Below are 19,413 nucleotides of genomic sequence, written 5' to 3'. Positions count from 1 at the left end.
ATTTCCTTGCCTGACGAAGATGAAAAAAGGCCTACTTCCTTATGGCAGTGATCTGGGCCTCCATCGTCAGTGATGAGTCCAACACAATCCCAAGGCTTTTAACAGTGGCAGACGGAACCAGAGCTTCCCCATCGAAATCAGGCAGAGGCTGGGTTAATTCTGGCGGCTGGCCGGGCCAGAGTATCTCAGTTTTTGCAGGATTCAATTTTAGTCTGCTTGCTCGCAGCCAACTCATCACTGCTTCCAAACACAGCCTAAAGTTCTCAGGAATCGCGGTTGTTCCAGGTTCGAGATGCAAGAGTAGCTGGGTATCATCTGCATACTGGTAGCACTCTATGCTAAAGCTCCGCACCAGTCCAGCAAGTGGCTGGACGTAGATGTTAAATAACAGGGGCGAGAGGATAGCACCCTGGGGAACTCACTCCACAGCAAAGGCAGGAGCTCTCAGAGCTTTGGCCTAACCACTCCACCCTCTGTCTAATGCTTTTGCCAATGTTAGGATTCTATGGAGTTTTTTCTTTGGAAACTATGAAAAAGTGGGTGCTGGATGAAACAGTTCTTTGGTCAGATACAGCATTACTCTGTTTATTTTCTACTCCAAGAAGTAGTGTTTTTCTAGGATTTCCAGCCAATGTGGCCCCCTGTGTCCCTGACAGCTGCCCACCCCTTGCACTTTGAGGACATTTTGCAAACCATGAAATGGGGAGAAGGAGGAGCTGCTCCCTTTCGGACATACCTCTTTGGTTAGAAGCGCCTCCTCTTTTGCCAGCAGGACCATCATATAGAGGAGGCACACAATCATGTCGTGGGTTTCCAAAGGCGGGTCAGGATTCCAGGCGCTGGAGAGGACACTGACCCAGTTGACTTCACATAAAACGGAGCCCAGGAAAATGAAACAGCTTTTGGGGCTGCCTCTCTCCACCTAAGGAAAAGAAGAAACAGCACTGAGAGGGCAAGCGGTAGAAAGTGCTTCAAATCAGCATTTCAGCCACAGCCTTTATCATTGCTAGTGAAAATAAGCTTATGTTCCTTAAGTATGAATGATAAAATACTAAAATGCTGGAGGTGCCATAATCATGTGTTCCTACATGTCAGAATGGGTTTGGACTAGGTGGCCCTTGTGGTCTCTTCTAACTCTATGTTTCTATATGTATTAGAGAAAGTTGGGCAAGGGAACAGATATCACACTCATCTGACTGCAAGTCGCTTCTGGTGAGAAAAAAAATGGCTGTCTGCAAGGACACTGCCCAGGGGACACCCAGATGTTTTGATGTTTTACCATCCTTGTGGGAGGCTTCTCTCATGTCCCCCCCATGGAGAGCTGAAGCTGACAAAGGGAGCTCATCAGCGCTCTCCCCATATTTGAACCTCCGACCTGTCAGTCTTCAGTCCTGCTGGCACAAGGGTCTAACTCAACGTTTCTCAACCTGGGGGTCGGGACCCCTGGGGGGGGGGGTCATAAGAGGGTGTCAGAGGGGTCACCAAAGACGGTTACAAAACAGTATTTTCTGTTGGTCATAGAGGTTCTGTGTGAGAAATTTGGCCCAATTCTATTGTCAGTGGGGTTCAGAATGCTCTTTGATGGTAGGTGAACTATAAATCCCAGCAACTACAACTCCCAAATGTCAAGGTCTATTTCCCCGAAACTCCACCAGTGTTCACATTTGGGCATCTTGAGTATCCATATCAAGTTTGGTCCAGATCCATCACTGAGTCCACAGTGCTCTCTAGAAGTAGGTGAACTAGAACTCCAAAATTCAAGGTCAGTGCCCACCAAATCCTTCCAGTATTTTCTGATGGTCATGGGAGTTCTGTGTGCCAAGTTTGGTTCAATTCCATCATTGGTGGAGTTCAGAATGCTCTTTGATTGTAGGTGAACTATAAATCCCAGCAACTACAATTCCCAAATGACAAAATCAACACCCACCCCCGCCCCAGCCCCACCAGTGTTCAAATTTGGGCGTATTGGATATTTGTGCCAAATTTGGTCCAGTGAGTGAAAATACATCCTGCTTATCAGATATTCACATTACAATTCATAACAGAAGCAAAATTACAGTTATGAAGTAGCAACAGAAATAATTTTATGGTTGGGGGTCACCACAACCTGAGGGTCACGGCATTAGGAAGTTTGAGAACCACTGGTCTAACCCATTGCACCGGGGGCTCCTTTCTCCATAGTGAACATGAAGTTTTAACAGGGAGTCAGAATGTTGGATTGGTTTGAATGTTAGCATAGGACTCTAGGAGATCAGGGTTCAAATCTGCACCCAGCCATAGTGAACTCAGGTAAGTCAGATTCTGTGAGTCCAATGTGAAAACCTCTAAACAAATCCATTAAGAAAATTTCATGATAAATTTGCCTTAGGGTTACCACAAGTTGCAATTGACCTAAGTCACACAACAATAACAGCACAAAAATAAAAACAACAACAACAAGCATTAGGCATTTACTTTAAAGAATTCCTCCATCATCTGCCGGTCTGGGTGCATCTCTTTCCAGGGAAGGCATCCTAACTCCCTGTGAAGGGTATAGAGAATATGCTCTGGCATCTTGGGAGCCGTGCATGACTTGCAATAGTGCATCAGGTGCAACCAAAGCGCCCCATGGTGGCTTGGCAAGAGCTTATCTGGAAGAAAAGGAAAACAGGAGACAGGATCAGAGAAATGCATTCACAGGGAAACGTGGCTCAGGAAAAATATCATAAGAAGAAATGAAGACTTTACAGGAGGCATGGGCAAACTTTGCCCCTCCTGGTGTTCTGAACTTCAATGCCCACAATTCCTAACACCCAGCAAGCTGTTAGGAATTGTGGGAGTTGAAGTTTAAAACACCTGGTGGGCTGAAGTTTGGCCATGCCTGGTATTTTAATGGTGGGCAGAAGTGGTTGGTGGAAGGTGACCTTTCCTTTTTCCTTTCCTTTCCTTTCCTTTCCTTTCTCCTTTCCTTTTTCCTTTCTCCTTTCCTTTCATTTTTCCTTTCCTTTCCTTTTTCCTTTCCTTTCCTTTCCAACTGGCTCACTACGTGAGGGGCAAAAGGGGTTTTAACTGCCAGGTGTGTGTATGTTTAGATCGTCTGGAGGGGCCCTGCTCTCGATCCCACCGGTCTCACAGGCACGGCTGGTGGGGACGAGAGACAGGGCCTTCTCGGTGGTGGCCCCTTGACTCTGGAACTCCCTTCCACTGGAGATCAGAACTGCCCCTTCTGTCTTGTTCAGGAAACAAGTGAAAACTTGGCTTTGGGGATTGGCATTCGACGAATGAGCCATGATCCTGTGATATGGATGGATGACGACGAATAATGATTTTTGATTATGATTGACCACTGTAATTATATGATTGTATTTTGCTATTTTAATGTTTTAGTGTGATTTAGAATATGATGTTTTAATGACTGTCTGTAATATTGATGTTGGAAACCGGCCTGAGTCCCTCAAACGGAGGTGAGAAGACTGGTATAAAAAACTGATAAATAAATAAATAGGTGGCGCAGGGCCCGGTGCGTCCTACAATCTCAGCTGCCATTAACAAACAAACAACAACAACAAGGCTTTTCCGAAATGAAGCTAACTGTCGACAACTGGTTACATTTCTTTAAGAGAACTCGCTTATCAGGATTAACCTTCCTCTGCTTAAAAGAAAATACGTATATGTGGAAGTATGAAGTAATGGTGTGGAATGGAGTGAAGTGGCCATAAATAATGGAAGGATTGTAAATGTAAACCATCCCTAACTGTGAAGTGAGTTTGGCAAAGAGAAATGTGTGGCCAGTCATGAGGATCTCACTACAATGTTTGTGGCATCAACAAGGTCACTGCAAGGTGAATGTTGCTATCAAACAGATTTTTTTGTCTGTGTAGACAAGCCCATAGATTTCCCCAAACCAAGTTGAAATGAGAAAGGGGGAAAGTTTCTACTCCAAAATTTTCAATTAAATTCAAAGGCGCTATGGGAAACTATGGGAAGCCAGTGACTTCTTCAACAGCAATGAATGAAAACAGTAAACTCATAATGTACAAACCTTTCCTTTTGGAAGAAGGAATGGTCTGAGGAAAGTGACTATTATAAAAATACGGTTCTCAGAATATTCCACACGGCCTTAGCTGAGGATTCTGAGATTTGTAGTCCAAAAAGGAACCTTTCCAAGTTATGGGAGTGATGCACCACAAAACATCCTTTTCAGTTTTGGAGCACTGTTTACTGAAGAAAGACCCACAAACAAGCTATAGAATCATAGAATTGGAAGAGACCTCATGGGCCATCCACTCCAACCCTCTGCCAAGAAGCAGGAATATTGCATTCAAAGCACCCCTGACAGATGGCCATTCACCCTGTCATCAAGAGACAATCTTTGAAACGGTTTTGCTAACTGTGCAGCTCAAACTGTATTTCAATTGTTGTTAATGGAGCCTTTTGCCTACCTTTAAAACTTTCATGCAGAACGCTGATGCTGTACGCATACAACTTCACCGTATCCGAAGCCACAGGAGTGTCGCTCTCCAACCATGGATAACATGGCTGCTTGCTTTAAAAGAAAGAGAGAAAGGGAGACAGAGTAAACAAAGAAGATCTTTCCCACTTCAACCTGCTCTTTTTGTTTTTCTGAAAGACAAATAAATTATTTGTTTAGGGAATATAGAGAATTCTGATAAAGCTGTAAATAAATACAGCAGCATGCATTTGCATGAATATATGAATAATAAAAAGGTTGTGACAGACCATCATGGAAACCTCACAGAACTTCACTTTCTGTCCTGTCGCCACGATGCATTTAAAGAGCTTTACAAATTCCTTCAAAGAACCCCATGCTGTTTGTTTTCCACCAAAGGCTAAGTGGTTCCTTGCTTACCTTGCATCTTCTCTCTCAACAACTTCAATCCAAGGTTTAAAGAGTTTGGTGATGACTGAATGCAAAGAGTGCAGCGCTGGAAGGGAAGGAAACTACAATGAGGTGTTTTCAAAAGCAAACACCTACTCCTTCCTGTTTTGTCAGCATGAACACTGCACAGGCATGGATGCTGTTTGCAGCATCTTCTGTTCAATAACTATTTTAAAAGTAAGAGGGAGTCTATTGCCCTGAGCACTGTAAATTTTAAGTTCAAATAGAACGAGAATCATAGAATCAAAGAGTTGGAAAAGACCTCATGGGCCATCCAGTCCAACCCCCAGCCAAGAAACAGGAATATTGTATTCAAAGCACCCCTGACAGATGGCCATCCAGCCTCTGTTTAAAACCTTCCAAAGAAGGAGCCTCCACCACACTCCGGGGCAGAGAGTTCCACTGCTGAACGGCTCTCATAGTCAGGAAGTTCTTCCTAATGTTCAGATGGAATCTCCTCTCTTGTAGTTTGAAGCCATTGTTCAGCGTCCTAGTCTCCAAGGAAGCAGAAAACAAGCTTGCTCCCTCCTCCCTAGAACTTCCTCTCACATATTTATACATGGCTATCATATCTCCTCTCAGCCTTCTTTTTTTCGGGCTAAACATGCCTGGCTCTTTAAGCCGCTCCTCATAGGGCTTGTTCTCCAGACCCTTGATCATTTTAGTTGCCCTCCTCTGGACACATTCCAGTTTGTCAATATCTCTCTTGAATTCCAATTCACAGAATTGGACACAATATTCCAGGTGTGGTCTAACCAAAACAGAATAGAGGGGTAGCATTACTTCCCTAGATCTAGACACTATGCTCCTATTGATGCAGGCCAAAATCCCATTGGCTTTTTTTGCCGCCACATCACATTGTTGGCTCATGTTTAACTTGCTGTCCACGAGGACTCCAAGATCTTTTTTACTTGTAATGTCACATGTAATGCCAAAGAGATCCTAAAAGCAGGCTAAGCAGTTCTCCTAGAAGTCAGACAGCAGGACTTAAGTCTCCAGCTCTTTTCCATATTAAAAATTTGGATACAATATACAGTAAAGGTGATGCATCCCTAATCCAGAATTTTGAAATCCAAAACAGTCCATATGGGTGGCTGAGACAGTAAACCTTTGCTTTCAGATGGTTCAACATACACACACCTTGCTTCAAAGACAAAATTATTTTTAAAATATTGTACAGAATTATCTTCAGGCTAAGTGTATAAGAAGTATATAACACATAAATGAATTTTGGATCTCATCTCCAAGGTATTTTGATTGGGTGTTCCTATATGGCAAGGGGTTGGACTAGATGGCCCTTGTGATTGCCTCCAACTCAATTTTATTATTCTGTATTTCACTATGTGCATACATGCAAGTATGTATGGCGCAGTGGGTTAAACCCCTGTGCCGACAGGTCACAGGTTCGAATCCGGGGAGAGGCAGATGAGCTCCCTCTATCAGCTCCAGCTCCTCATGTGGGGACATGAGAGAAGCCTCCCACACGGATGATAAAAAAATCAAATCATCCAAGCATCCCATGGGCAACGTCCTTGCAGACAGCCAATTCTCTCACACCAGGAGCGACTTGCAGTCACTCCTGACACGACAAAAAAAAATACATGCAAGTATAAAATAAAGGTAAAGGTTTCCCCCTACATTAATTCTAGTTGAGTCCAACTCTGGTGGGTTGTTGCTCATCTCTAAGCCAAAGAGCTGGCGCTGTCCGTAGACACCTCCAAGGTCATGTGGCCGGCATGACATTACCTTCACGCAGAAGCAGTACCTATTGATCTACTCACATTTGCATGTTTTTGAACTACTAGGTTGGCAGAAGCTGAGGCTAACCGTAATAGCTCACCCTGCTCCCTGGATTTGAACCACCAACCTTTCCATCAGCAAGTTCAGCAGCTCAGCGGTTTAAACTGCTGCGCCGCCAGGGGGCCCTATATGCAAATATTCCAAAATCCAAAACACTTCTGGTCTGAAGTGTTTCAGATAGGGATACTCAACCTGTATTAGTAAACATTTATCTATAGTTGACATCCCATACCCACCTCACCTGTGAGGAAGCTATGCTGAATTTAACAGGAATGGCGGGTGGAAAAAATCCAGGCATGATTCCTGCATACTCCACACCCTATATTACCTGCCAGGACCTTCTTGCTGCCCAGTGGCTCTCGTGACAAGCTGGTGACCTCCGAATCAACAAGGCGGTTGACAAGATACTCCATGAAGCAGTTCACTTCAGCAATGTAGGGAGCCCACTTTGAAAACAACCCAAAGCTCTGGAAATCTCGCGAAGACAAGCGCAGCTGGAAGAAATAGTCTGAAAGCCATTCGATAGTTTCCATGACCTGTGAGTATGGGAAGGGAGAGGACAATGAAATTCCAAATGAGGAAAGGTTCAAGAAGGTATACATGTTCAGTAGATTCCAATTTGTCATTGTAGTTCCACAACGACTTCGGCACAGAATCAATCTGTGCCGTACACAAGTCATGATCTCATAGTCATAAACTACTTGCACTGCAGTCTGTTAAACAAGAAGTTCAACACTTTCCATTTTTGTCTGTGGTTGCAGCAGAAGCAGCAATGGGAGATTAAAATGTCCAGTTCTGAACCATGAATGCCTTAAATACATGGCTATGTGGTCTCTGTATGAATGGGTTGGTAAGAGAAACCACATGCAGTCATCCCTGCAAGAATTCCTCCGCTCCTAGGACCCCTCAAGACCAGATTTATTTTATTTATTTATCGTATCAGAAGCAAGCCAAACAGTTGTATTGCATTTTTTAACAAACAAACAAACAAACAAAACACAAAGTTTGCAAGCTTGGTAGTTGATTAAATGTCCTTTGACGAGTATCTGGCCACTTGGAGTGCCTCTGGTGTTGCTGCAAGAAGGTCCTCCATTGTGCATGCGGCAGGGCTCAGGGTGCATTGCAGCAGGTGGTCAGTGGTTTGCTCTTCTCCACACTCACATGTCAAGGATTCCACTTTGTGTCCCCATTTCTTAAGGTTGGCTCTGCATCTCGTGGTGCCAGAGTGCAGTCTGTTCAGCACCTTCCAAGTCGCCCAGTTTTCTGTGTGCCCAGGGGGGAGTCTCTCATTTGGTGTCAGCCATTGATTGAGGTTCTGGGTTTGAGCCTGCCACTTTTGGATTCTCGCTTGCTGAGGTGTTCCAGCGAGTGTCTCTGTAGATCTTAGAAAACTATTTCTTGATTTAAGTCGTTGATGTGCTGGCTGATACCCAAACAAGGGATGAGCTGGAGATGTCTCTGCCTTGGCCCTTTCACTATTGGCTGCTACTTCCTGGTGGATGTCAGGTGGTGCAATACCGGCTAAGCAGTGTAATTTCTCCAGTGGCGTAGGGTGAAGACACCCCATGATAATGTGGCATGTCTCATTAAGAGCCACATCTACTGTTTTAGTGTGGTGAGATGTGTTCCACACTGGGCATGCTTACTCAGCAGCAGAGTAACAAAGTGCAAGAGCAGATGTCTTCACTGTGTCTGGTTGCGATCCCCACACCTTTAAAGATGTACATCTCTTATGCTGCCAAGACATGTCAATGTATCTGCCAAGCTAATACAATAAGACCCCCATAACTATGAGAAATATCTTTCCATCTGAACTGCAGTTGCTTGAAACTGCAGACATGGCCAAATGCCATTAAATTACCTGTTGTCTGGTCAAGAGCTGAGCTGGTGGAACTAGAGATTTGCTAGGTCCTCTAGTGCTAGTAGATGGTAACTTCTGAGGAAACATACCATAGAATTGCCTGGAGGATCTAGTAAATTCATACTGAAGATAAGTGAAACCAAAAATACGGATTCTGCCCTTAGAGCCATCTTATTGTACTGGACAGGACCTTTCACATCTCTAGTACATGGACAAGATAACTACCAAACCATCTATATACATAGGAGCCCCCGGTGGCGCAGTGGGTTAAACCCCGGGCCGGCAGGACTGAAGACCAACAGGTCGCAGGTTCGAATCCGGGGAGAGGCGGATGAGCTCCCTCTATCAGCTCCAGCTCTTCATGCGGGGACATGAGAGAAGCCTCCCACAAGGATGATTAAAAACATCAAATCATCCAGGCGTCCCCTGGGCAACGTCCTTGCAGACGGCCAATTCTCTCACACCAGAAGCGACTTGCTCCTGACACGACAAAAAAAATCTATATACATCACCCATGCTTTAATGCAGTAGTGTCCAACCTTTAGCATTCCAGTTGTTTTGTACTTCAGCTTCCAGAAGCCCTTCTCCAGCTTGTCCAATGTTCAGGAATTCTGGGAGCTGAAGCCCAAAAGACTTGGAAGACCAAAGGTTGGACACCACTGCCTGTAAACAGCCCCCCTTTCCAAACTACAAAAATAACGTTAGACAAGATTCTCTCTCAGTTCTTGTGGGTTTTTTCGGGCTATATGGCCATGCTCTAGAGGCATTTCTCCTGACGTTTCGCCTGCATCTATGGCAAGCATCCTCAGAGGTGAGGTCTGCTGCTTGCCATAGATGCAGGCGAAACGTCAGGAGAAATGCCTCTAGAACATGGCCATATAGCCCGAAAAAACCCACAAGAACTGAGTGATTCCAGCCATGAAAGCCTTCGACAAGATTCTCTCTGTATTTACATTCTTTCATCCTTGGTTTCCTGAATATACTTCACTGGCAAAGATGGCTTGGCCAAGGCATCTTTGTAGGTTGTGTGGATGAAGCAATTTTTCCTGAAGGCACCGCAACATGCACCAGCCACTCACCTGTTCTGCTGAAAGAAATGGATCCACTGAAGCTTGCAATGCGATACTCTCCTTCGCCTCTTCTTTCCCTCTGCCTTTTTGAACTGCCACAGAGGTGCAACCCAACGCTTTAAGGGATGCCTTCCAACAGTCAGGGCTGAGAAGCTGATCTGAAGAACCTAAGGATAGGAATCAAAGCAGGTGACTTTTTTACCATTTCATGGAAAATGAGGTTGCCCCTCATTACTGTTTATTGCTTCCTTAGCATTTTAAGAACGTACAATAATTACACTTCTCTACCAGTCACAATGCATCTGCCGAATTCAGGAAAGTTACTTCATTGTAATATATATTTTGTCTCTGCATAATTGTGAGTTTCACTTTGTGCACTTGATTATTCATGTATTTAATTCATATGTTATCTCTAGGAATCTCTTCCTCAACACAACTCTATGATCAACTTCTGTTGGAAGTTGACCAGAGTCCCACTGGAGAACTTATACGAGGGTTGAATGAAAAGTAACGCCTCCACCTTCGTAACTCCTCAACAGATGGCAGTACTGGTATGCGGCAGGTACTGGCTTGTTCAGTACACTCTCCTCTACAGTTCCATTTTGGCAGGAAGCCTTAGCATTGAATGATTGTGTTGTTAAAGTGCCAAGTATGGAACCCTGCACAGACGGTCAGTCAATGTGACTTAAGCAACGTGCAGTCATTGAATTCTTGACAGCAGAAGGTGTCACCCCAAAGGACATTCATCAGAGAATTCAGGCTGTTTATTGTGATTGTGTTGATGTGAGTACTGTGCGTCGTTGGACAAGAAAGTTTAAAGATGTTGAGGTGGGAACATCTGACTTGCAAAGAGTTGGACATCCTGTGACAGCAACCACCGAGTTTCACAAGCAAAAGGTAAACAGATTGATTCAGGACGATCGTCATATCACTCAGAGAGAAATTTCAAGCATAACAGGCATTTCACAAGAACGTGTGAGTCACATTATTGCTTTGCTTGGCTATCGGAAGATCTGTGCACGATGGGTACCTAGGATGCTGATGCCTGAAATGAAAGTGCACAGACTTCAAACTTCAGAGATTGAATCTCACCACCGTACGACATCCTCCATACAATCCAGATTTAGCACCATCTGATTTCCATGTGTTCCTGATGAAAGAAGTTGTGTGGGGACATCATTATGTTTCTGATGAAGACATTGAGAGAACTGTGAGATGCTGGCTGTGGAAACAGAGTGTTGACTTCTTCCATGATGGCTTCAGAATCCAATTGTCTGGTGATTATGTGGAAAAGTGAATAGTGGTAGTTAAAGAGCACATTCTAAGGATTATTTCTGCGTTTGATTTATTAAAATATTCCCAAGAAACGAAGGTGGAGGCATTACTTTTCATTCAACCCTCGTAGATTTCCTAGAGAGGTATTCTCTCACATTAAAAAAAAAGTTTATTCCCACTTCCATGGAGGTCCTGTACACTAAAGCCAGTGAATGTGGAGGCAAGCCTTTGGCCAAATTAGCAAGGTTTTTCTTGTGTTTTCACTGCAGAAAATTGGCCAGGCTCACAAAGGAGTACGTCATTTGGAACTTACTTTGCATGAGCAGCCTCAGGAAGGCACTGTAATGGTCGGGAAACTGGTACCGAAGGATGCAGGTCCAGTGCTTGGAGAAGATAGAAAAGGGCATCAGGATGTCTTCCTCGGGTGCAAAGCCACAGGCCTTGAGGGCCAAGTGGATGGACTCCAGGAGTCTAGTGCGCTCAGACAGCGGAGGCCTGGAGCTGTGCAGCCATTGCGGAAGGTCAAACTGGAAGAGAAGGAAGAACATGGTTTGAACATATAGACTGGAAGGCAGAAGATGAGAATTAAGTCAGAAAACAGGCTGGCAAAACCACAGACACACAAAAGGAATGATGTTCTGAGCAGGAATGTCTGAATGTCAGGTGAAAAAGAAACGCAATGCCTGGCAGAAGTAGTCCCATTGTTTTTTTTTTTTATTTTCTGTATTTTGTTAGACTACAACTGGAACTTTCCTTTCATTTAAATGTGTGAATGCACTCTCACCTTAGAGCAGGGGTCCTCAAACTTTTTAAACAGAGGGCCAGGTCACAGTCCCTCAATCTGTTGGAGGGCCAGATTATAATTTGAAGAAAACATGAATGAATTCCTATGCACACTGCACAATATCACCGGCAGAGAACAGTTATGTATGTGTGTACTGGATGAATGAAGTGTGTTTGAGGCCTCTTGATGTACTTGATTGTATTGTAGTAAATGTCTTAATAAATGTTGCATACATAGTGTTTGAACCCAGATCTGGTGTCTATGGAGCTTTTATTTCAGTATTTCTAAAGATGAGACAATTGTTTACTCAGAGAATTTAAAAACCTGGAGAGGCCAAGGACCATACAGGCTCCTCCTCACCAAGAGCCACACACAACCAGCAGCTGTACAGTATCTTAACTGGGAGCCACTTGCCTTTGTGAGCAGCATGAAGATGACATCACTGTTGTCATCGCTGAGGAAAGACACAACTTTCTCGTACAAGTTCACAAATTCTTCCGGGGAAGCAACAGGAGTGAAGTAAGGAGAGAGCAGGGTGCAGAGCCTCCGGTTCTTCAGAATGGTCTGGAGCACCGGCTTGCATTCGGACTTGGTTCCCGCAATGAACACCTGGAAAGAGATGGAGATATATACCTCAACACACAGGCAGACCCTGGCCTTGCCATTCCTGGTGCAAACCTTGTTTACCTTTGGATGACCAAGCAACAAGCATCAATTTTTATGTTTCTGGTTAGTGGCAGTTCCTTGATCTTAAATGTCTCAGCAGTATGAAACTCACCAAGAATGACTACATTGGGAAAAATTCCTTTTGTCAAGCTACAATTTAGTTTTAGTTGCTTTATTTATTTATTTATGACATTTATATGCCGCCTTTCTTACCTCGAAGGGGACTCAGAGCAGCTTACAAGATAGATAGATAGATAGATAGACACAATATACTATATTATTAGCATAGTACAATATCAGCATTATATATTATTATATTGTACTATACTATTATATTGTAATATTATTAGTAATATTACATGTAATATAAAATATATAATTATATCATATTATTATATTGTATTACATTATAATTATAAATATTATATATTTATATATTAATGACTTAGATGAAGGGCTAGAAGGCAGGATCATCAAGTTTGCAGATGACACCAAATTGGGAGGGATACCCAATAGTCCAGAGGACAGGAGCAGAATTCAAAACGATCTTGACAGATTAGAGAGATGGGCCAAAACTAACAAAATGAAGTTCAACAGTGACAAATGCAAGATACTCCACTTTGGCAGAAAAAATGAAATGCAAAGATACAGAATGGGGGACGCCTGGCTCGAGAGCAGTACGTGTGAAAAAGATCTTGGAGTCCTCGTGGACAACAAGTTAAACATGAGCCAACAATGTGATGTGGCAGCAAAAAAAGCCAATGGGATTTTGGCCTGCATCAATAGGAGCATAGTGTCTAGATCTAAGGAAGTAATGCTACCCCTCTATTCTGCTTTGGTTAGACCACATCTGGAATACTGTGTCCAATTCTGGGCACCACAATTCAAGAGAGATATTGACAAGCTGGAATGTGTCCAGAGGAGGGCGACTAAAATGATCAAGGGTCTGGAGAACAAGCCCTATGAGGAGCGGCTTAGGGAATTGGGCATGTTTAGCCTGAAGAAGAGAAGGCTGAGAGGAGATATGATAGCCATGTATAAATATGTGAGAGGAAGCCACAGGGAGGAGGGAGCAAGCTTGTTTTCTGCTTCCTTGGAGACTAGTACGCGGAACAATGGCTTCAAACTACAAGAGAGGAGATTCCATCTGAACATTAGGAAGAACTTCCTGACTGTGAGAGCCGTTCAGCAGTGGAACTCTCTGCCCCGGAGTGTGGTGGAGGCTCCTTCTTTGGAAGCTTTTAAGCAGAGGCTGGATGGCCATTTGTCAGGGGTGACTTGAATGCAATATTCCTGCTTCTTGGCAGAATGGGGTTGGACTGGATGGCCCATGAGGTCTCTTCCAACTCTTTGATTCTATGATTCTATGATTATGTTATATTATATTATTAGCATAGTACAATATCAGCATTATATGTTACGATATTGTACTATAGTATTATATTGTAATATTATTAGTAATATTACATGTAATATAAAATATATAATTATATCATATTATTATATTGTATTACATTATAATATTATAAATATTATATGTACATACAATATATTATATTATATTATATTATATTATATTGTATTATATTATATTATTAGCATAGTACAATATCAGCATTATATAATACTATATTGTACTATACTATTATATTGTAATATTAGTAATATTACATGTAATATAAAATATATGATTATAATAACATATTATTACATTGTATTACATTATAATATTATAAATATTATATGTATATATAAAATATTATATTCCATTATATTATGTTATATTATTATTAGCATAGCACAAAAGTCAAGATGGAACTGTCCCCTGGCCCTCCCTCTCTTCACTCTGGCCCAGAGCGGCATATAATCCTTGATGAACACAAAAGCTGTGGCTAAAGCACACATGGACAAACTTCAGCTGGTTGGGATTTCTGGGACTTGAAGTCCAAAACACCTGGAGGGACGAGGTTTGCCCATGCCTGGGCTAATGGATCAAATGCAATTTAAAGCATCCAACAGCAACAGAATATCATTTTGGAACAGCTTACTTGGCCCAGGATCTCGATACAGGAAGTAAAGAACTGCCTGGTCGGTGGGTGGCGCTGAGTTTCGTCACACACAAATTCCACCACTGCAAAGAACAGGTTGATGCCGACGCGATGAATCCCAGGCACAGACTGACGCTTGTAGAGATTTATTAATGCTCTAAAACAAATCAAAAAGGGAGATGACATAAGGCAACACAGAAATCAAAAACTGCAGAAAATCACAGTGCTTGTTAAAAATACAACATGTGTGCCTTTTATTCCCTAAAGCCGAGTTTGAGAGTTATATGGACTGTTATTGTTGTCAGCCTCAGCCATAGTTTCACTTGTACAGGAAACTTCTATGCTAGCAGTAATATAGCCGAAGTGCTAGCCCAATTGTCTCCAATAGCAATATAGCCACACATTTTTGGAGTGAAAGTCTTGCTGAAGTTGGATGAAAAATTCTGAGTATCATAGTAAATAATAATAATAATAATAATAATAATAATAATAATAATAATACAGCTGGTTCGAGGTTTTGGGCTTGAGTGTTATCAGTACGCTGATGACACTCAGCTTGTGCTGAAGATGGAAGGCCGACCGGAATCTGTACCCGATTGTTTCCATCAGTGCCTCGAGGCCGTTACTGGATGGCTGCGTGCCAGCAGGTTAAGGGCGAATCCAGCAAAGACGGAGATCCTATGGCTGGGTCCCTCTGCTGACGATGGAGGCCCAGGTCTCCGCCGTTAGCAGAACCGCCTTCTTTCACCTTTCACCTGCGGCAGGCTAGACGGATGGCCCCCTACCTGTCCAGGGACGACCTAGCTATGGTGATCCAGACCACGGTCATCTCAAGACTGTGCTACTGTAACGCCCTCTACATTGGCCTTCCTCTGTCGGTGATCCGGAAGCTCAAGTTGGTACAAAACACAGCTGCTCAGCTTCTTGCGGGAATTCCGATGAGATGCCACATAATACCAATCTTACTACAGCTGCATTGGTTACCAATTGAGCACCGGATCACTTTCAAAGTGATGGTACTCACCTTTAAGGCCTTGCATGGTCTGGGGCTGATGTACCTGAGGGACCGCCTCACCCCCTACCAACCCCAGAGATCCCTTCATTCTGAGGACCAAGATCTATTGGAAATTCCCAGTGTCAAGACCTTATGTCTAACAGCAACCAGACGCAGAGCCTTCACAGCAGTGGCACCATCCCTCTGGAATACTCTGCCACCTGAAGTCCATGCCTTGCGGGACTTACCAGCTTTCCGCAGGGCATGTAAGACATACCTGTTTCGACAGGCTTTTAATGTTTGATATTGCTGTTTTTAAATTGTTTTAAATTGCTTTTAAATTGTGTTAGATTTTAGCCATTCTTGTAAGCCGCTCCGAGCCCCAGGGGAGTGGCGGCATATAAGTTCAAATAATAAACAAACAAACAAACAAATAAATAATAAATCACTGATCATATCCTCAACTGTTGCAAGAAAATCGCACAAACGGACTACAAACAGAGGCACAACTCTGTGACTCAAATGATTCACTGGAACTTATGTCACAAGTACCACCTGCCAGCAGTAAAGAATTGGTGGGATCATAAACCTGCAAAGGTAGTGGAAAATGAACACGCAAAAATACTGTGGGACTTTCGGATCCAGACTGACAAAGTTTTGGAACACAATACGCCAGACATCGTGATTGTGGAAAAGAAAAAAGTTTGGATTATTGATGTAGCCATACCAAGTGACAGTCGCATTGAGGAAAAACAATGCGTTATCAGGAGCTCAAAATCGAATTGCGGAGGCTCTGGCATAAACCAGTAGAGGTGGTCCCAGTGGTCATTGGCACACTGAGTGCCGTGCCAAAAGATCTCAGCCGGCATTTGGAAACAATAAATATCGACAAAATCATGATCTGTCAACTGCAAAAGGCCACCTGACTTGGATCTGTGCACATCATTCGAAAATACATCACACAGTCCTAGATGCTTGGGGAGTGTTCGACTTGTGATTTTGTAATACGAAAACCAGCATAGAGATCTCGTTTGCTATGACATACTGTGGTTTTGTGTCAGTAAAATAAAACAAACTTTATTTATATTCCGCTCTATCTCCCCAGAGCGACTCAGGGCAGATTCCAAACATAACAGGCAAACATTCAATGCCTGAATACAACAATACTAACAAAATGTATACAAAAATGGTCACTTTCATAAGATAATTGAGCTCCATCTCCTCCAAAAGCAATTCAACCCATCTCTCTAGCTCAGTGATTCCCAACATTCTGCCCTCCAGGTGTTTTGGACTTCATGTCCCAGAAATCCCAGCCAGTTTACCAGCTGTTAGGAACTGTGAGAGCTGAAGTCTAAAACACCTGGAGGCCCAAAGGTTGGGAACTACTGCTTTAGCTAATGGTAGATTCCCTATCAGCAAGGCTCTGAAGCTACTCCAGATTTTAGCTTAAACTTTAAAGAAGCTATCTAATTTGTTGCACCTGTTCTAGGCTTACAACTCAGATTTGGATAAGGTAAAGGTTTTTCCTCAACATTAAGTCTAGTCGTGTCCAAATCTGGTGGGTGGTGTTCATCTCCATTATTAAGCCAAAGAGCTGGCATTGTTCATAGACACCTACAAGATCATGTGGCCAGCATGACTGCACGGAGCGCCGTTACCTTTCTGCAGAAGTGGTACCTATTGATCTACTTACTCACATTTGCATGTTTTCAAACTGCTGGTTTGGCAGAAGCTGGGGCTAACAGTGGGAGCTCACCCTGCTCCTCAGATTTGAACCACCAACCTTTCGGTCAGCAAGTTCAGCATCTCAGCGGTTTAACCCACTGCGCCACCTGGGGCTCCAGATTTGGATAGCTCCTTTGAAATTCAACTTTTGGAAGAGCTATCCAAGGTGCTGAATTCACTTAGGAAGCAGGTAGACTACTGCGACCAAAGTCAAGATCCACACTGCTACAACTCTGTGCTCAAGGTTTTTATTATCAGACGCAAAAAGCACCAAGGCCTTGGTGTAGAGGAGATGCAACACCTAAGTGTAAGCAACTTACGTTATAAAGTTTTCCATGTGAACGGCGGCCTCCACAACACTCAGGGAAGGGGGCTTTGTGGCTTCCGCTTGCAGTTGCTTCACCTCTTTCTCCAAAACATGAAGTTGCTGGCCCACAGCTTCGTTTTTGTACTTCCCTTCAAACTTAAAAGGAGATTGTAATTAAGAGCAGATCTGAATAGATTTAAAAGGAAACATAATTCTACGGAACAAAAATGTTCTATCACAGGCATGAGCCAACTTTGGCATTTCCTCCATGTGTTTTGGACTTCAACTCCCACAATTCCTAACAGCCATTAGGCAAAATGGCACTTGTGTGACTGTGGAGCAGAATAGACAACACCACATCTGTATGCTTGTCCACTATGCCCTGCCTCATGTACAGAGGAAGAATCATTGGAGGCTACAGACAATGCTGTTGCTGTTGCCCGTTTTTGGTCAAAATAAATTTAGCTGCCTGCACTCCGTCTATTTTCATCAGTTTTATACTAATGTATGCAATGCTTTTGATACGAAATTAAAAAAAAAACCACAAAACTTAGGACCCAACCCCAATGAGAAAAACGTGAGGGAGGCTGGTTGAGGTCTTTGAATGAGGAAAAGGATGGGATTTCTGTTCTAACCTGGATGGTGACCAGTGAGGGTCCCTGGCAACTTTTCCCAGAACTGCCACGGCACTCCAGCGGGATAATAACTTGTTCTTCTCGATTGGTGTACAATTTTGGCAGAGTATCCAGTATTTCGTTGTTGAAAGCGACCTGTTGGGACTCCCACAGGGCTGCAGATCTGAAGGAGAGAAGAAGAATGTACCTCGCTTATTTGAAAGGTTTACTATATATACACAGAGTTCTGGGTTCTGAAGAGAGGCCGACAGCAGTGGAAGAAAGAGTATGGATTACATTAAAGAATACATAAAAGATTGCAGCTTAGGTAAAGAATCCAACAAATTGAATGTATGAATGTATATCTAGGAATGTCTTTTAGGTGAAATTATTTTTTTGAAAACATGGCTGCATACCAGGCACGGACAAACTTGGGCCCTCCAGGTGTTTTGGACTTCAATTCCCACAATTCTTGGCCTCAGGCCCCTTCCTTTCTCCAATCATTGCTGGCATGTCTGCATGTCTTCATGGGGGTTCTTTTGCCTCCCCACCAAGACAGTACCTATTGATCTACTCAGGTACCTATTGATCTACTCACATTGCATGCTTTCAAACTGCTAGGTAGGCAGAATCTAGAGCTGACAGCCGAGGGCTCACCCCTACTCACAGCTTCAAACTACTAACCCTCCGGCCAGCAGATTTCCTGCAGCTAGCTATTTAAACTGCTACACTACCACAGCTCCTTAATATATTTTAACTGTTTCTAGTTTTGCAGTTAAGAAGTCCCGGTGACACAATGGGTTAAACTGCACTGAAAGCCGACATGTCGGGGGTTTGAATCTGGGGAGGGTGCAGATGAGCTTCCTCAGTCGGCTCTAGCTCCCCATGTGGGGACATGAGGGAAGCCTCCCACAAGGATGGTAAAACATCAAAACATTCGGACGTCCCCTGGGTGATGTGCTTGCAGACAGCCAATTCTCTCACACCAGAAGTGACTTGCAGTTTCTCAAGTCACTCCTCCCTGTCACGAAAAAAAAAGTTTTATTTACAGTATTTATATTCCGCCCTTCTCACCCCACAAGGGACTCAGGGCGCATTACAATGTACACATATATGGCAAACATTCAATCCCAAAGACACACAACAGACATAGACAGACAGTCAGAGGCTATTTAACTTTTCCAGCTGCCAGGGGAGCTGTCGCTTTCATCGTCCATCTGCGACACTGATGAAGTACTTCCGCATTCCCGGCATGCTTTTGCTAGTGCTTTGCTGGAGTCTTTTTTATGGCCTTGTAAATTAGTTAAATTAGCCTCCCCACACATAGGTGATACCTAATTTTCCTACTTGGCAGATGCAACTGTCTTTCAGGTTGCAAAGGTTAACAACA

At 43.4% G+C, this 19,413-nt stretch overlaps 1 protein-coding gene across 1 annotated transcript in view; it reads right to left on the bottom strand.

Annotated features, from left to right (window-relative positions):
• EPG5 (ectopic P-granules 5 autophagy tethering factor) overlaps positions 1-19,413 on the bottom strand; it is a 92,090-nt gene that overhangs the window by 20,016 nt on the left and 52,661 nt on the right. The window contains exons 27-37 of the mRNA XM_060761206.2: positions 18,045-18,207; positions 17,423-17,565; positions 14,384-14,540; positions 12,084-12,278; positions 11,199-11,412; positions 9,620-9,777; positions 7,008-7,215; positions 4,850-4,925; positions 4,422-4,525; positions 2,455-2,630; positions 737-922 (exon numbers count right to left, since the gene is read on the bottom strand). Of these exons, the coding sequence (XP_060617189.2) occupies positions 737-922; positions 2,455-2,630; positions 4,422-4,525; positions 4,850-4,925; positions 7,008-7,215; positions 9,620-9,777; positions 11,199-11,412; positions 12,084-12,278; positions 14,384-14,540; positions 17,423-17,565; positions 18,045-18,207 (1,780 nt within the window). The remainder of the gene's footprint in view (positions 1-736; positions 923-2,454; positions 2,631-4,421; positions 4,526-4,849; positions 4,926-7,007; positions 7,216-9,619; positions 9,778-11,198; positions 11,413-12,083; positions 12,279-14,383; positions 14,541-17,422; positions 17,566-18,044; positions 18,208-19,413) is intronic.

This window comes from Anolis sagrei, chromosome 2, assembly GCF_037176765.1.
Source record: "Anolis sagrei isolate rAnoSag1 chromosome 2, rAnoSag1.mat, whole genome shotgun sequence".
Taxonomy (NCBI): domain Eukaryota; kingdom Metazoa; phylum Chordata; class Lepidosauria; order Squamata; family Dactyloidae; genus Anolis; species Anolis sagrei.
This window is presented reverse-complemented; position numbering and strand designations above follow the sequence as displayed.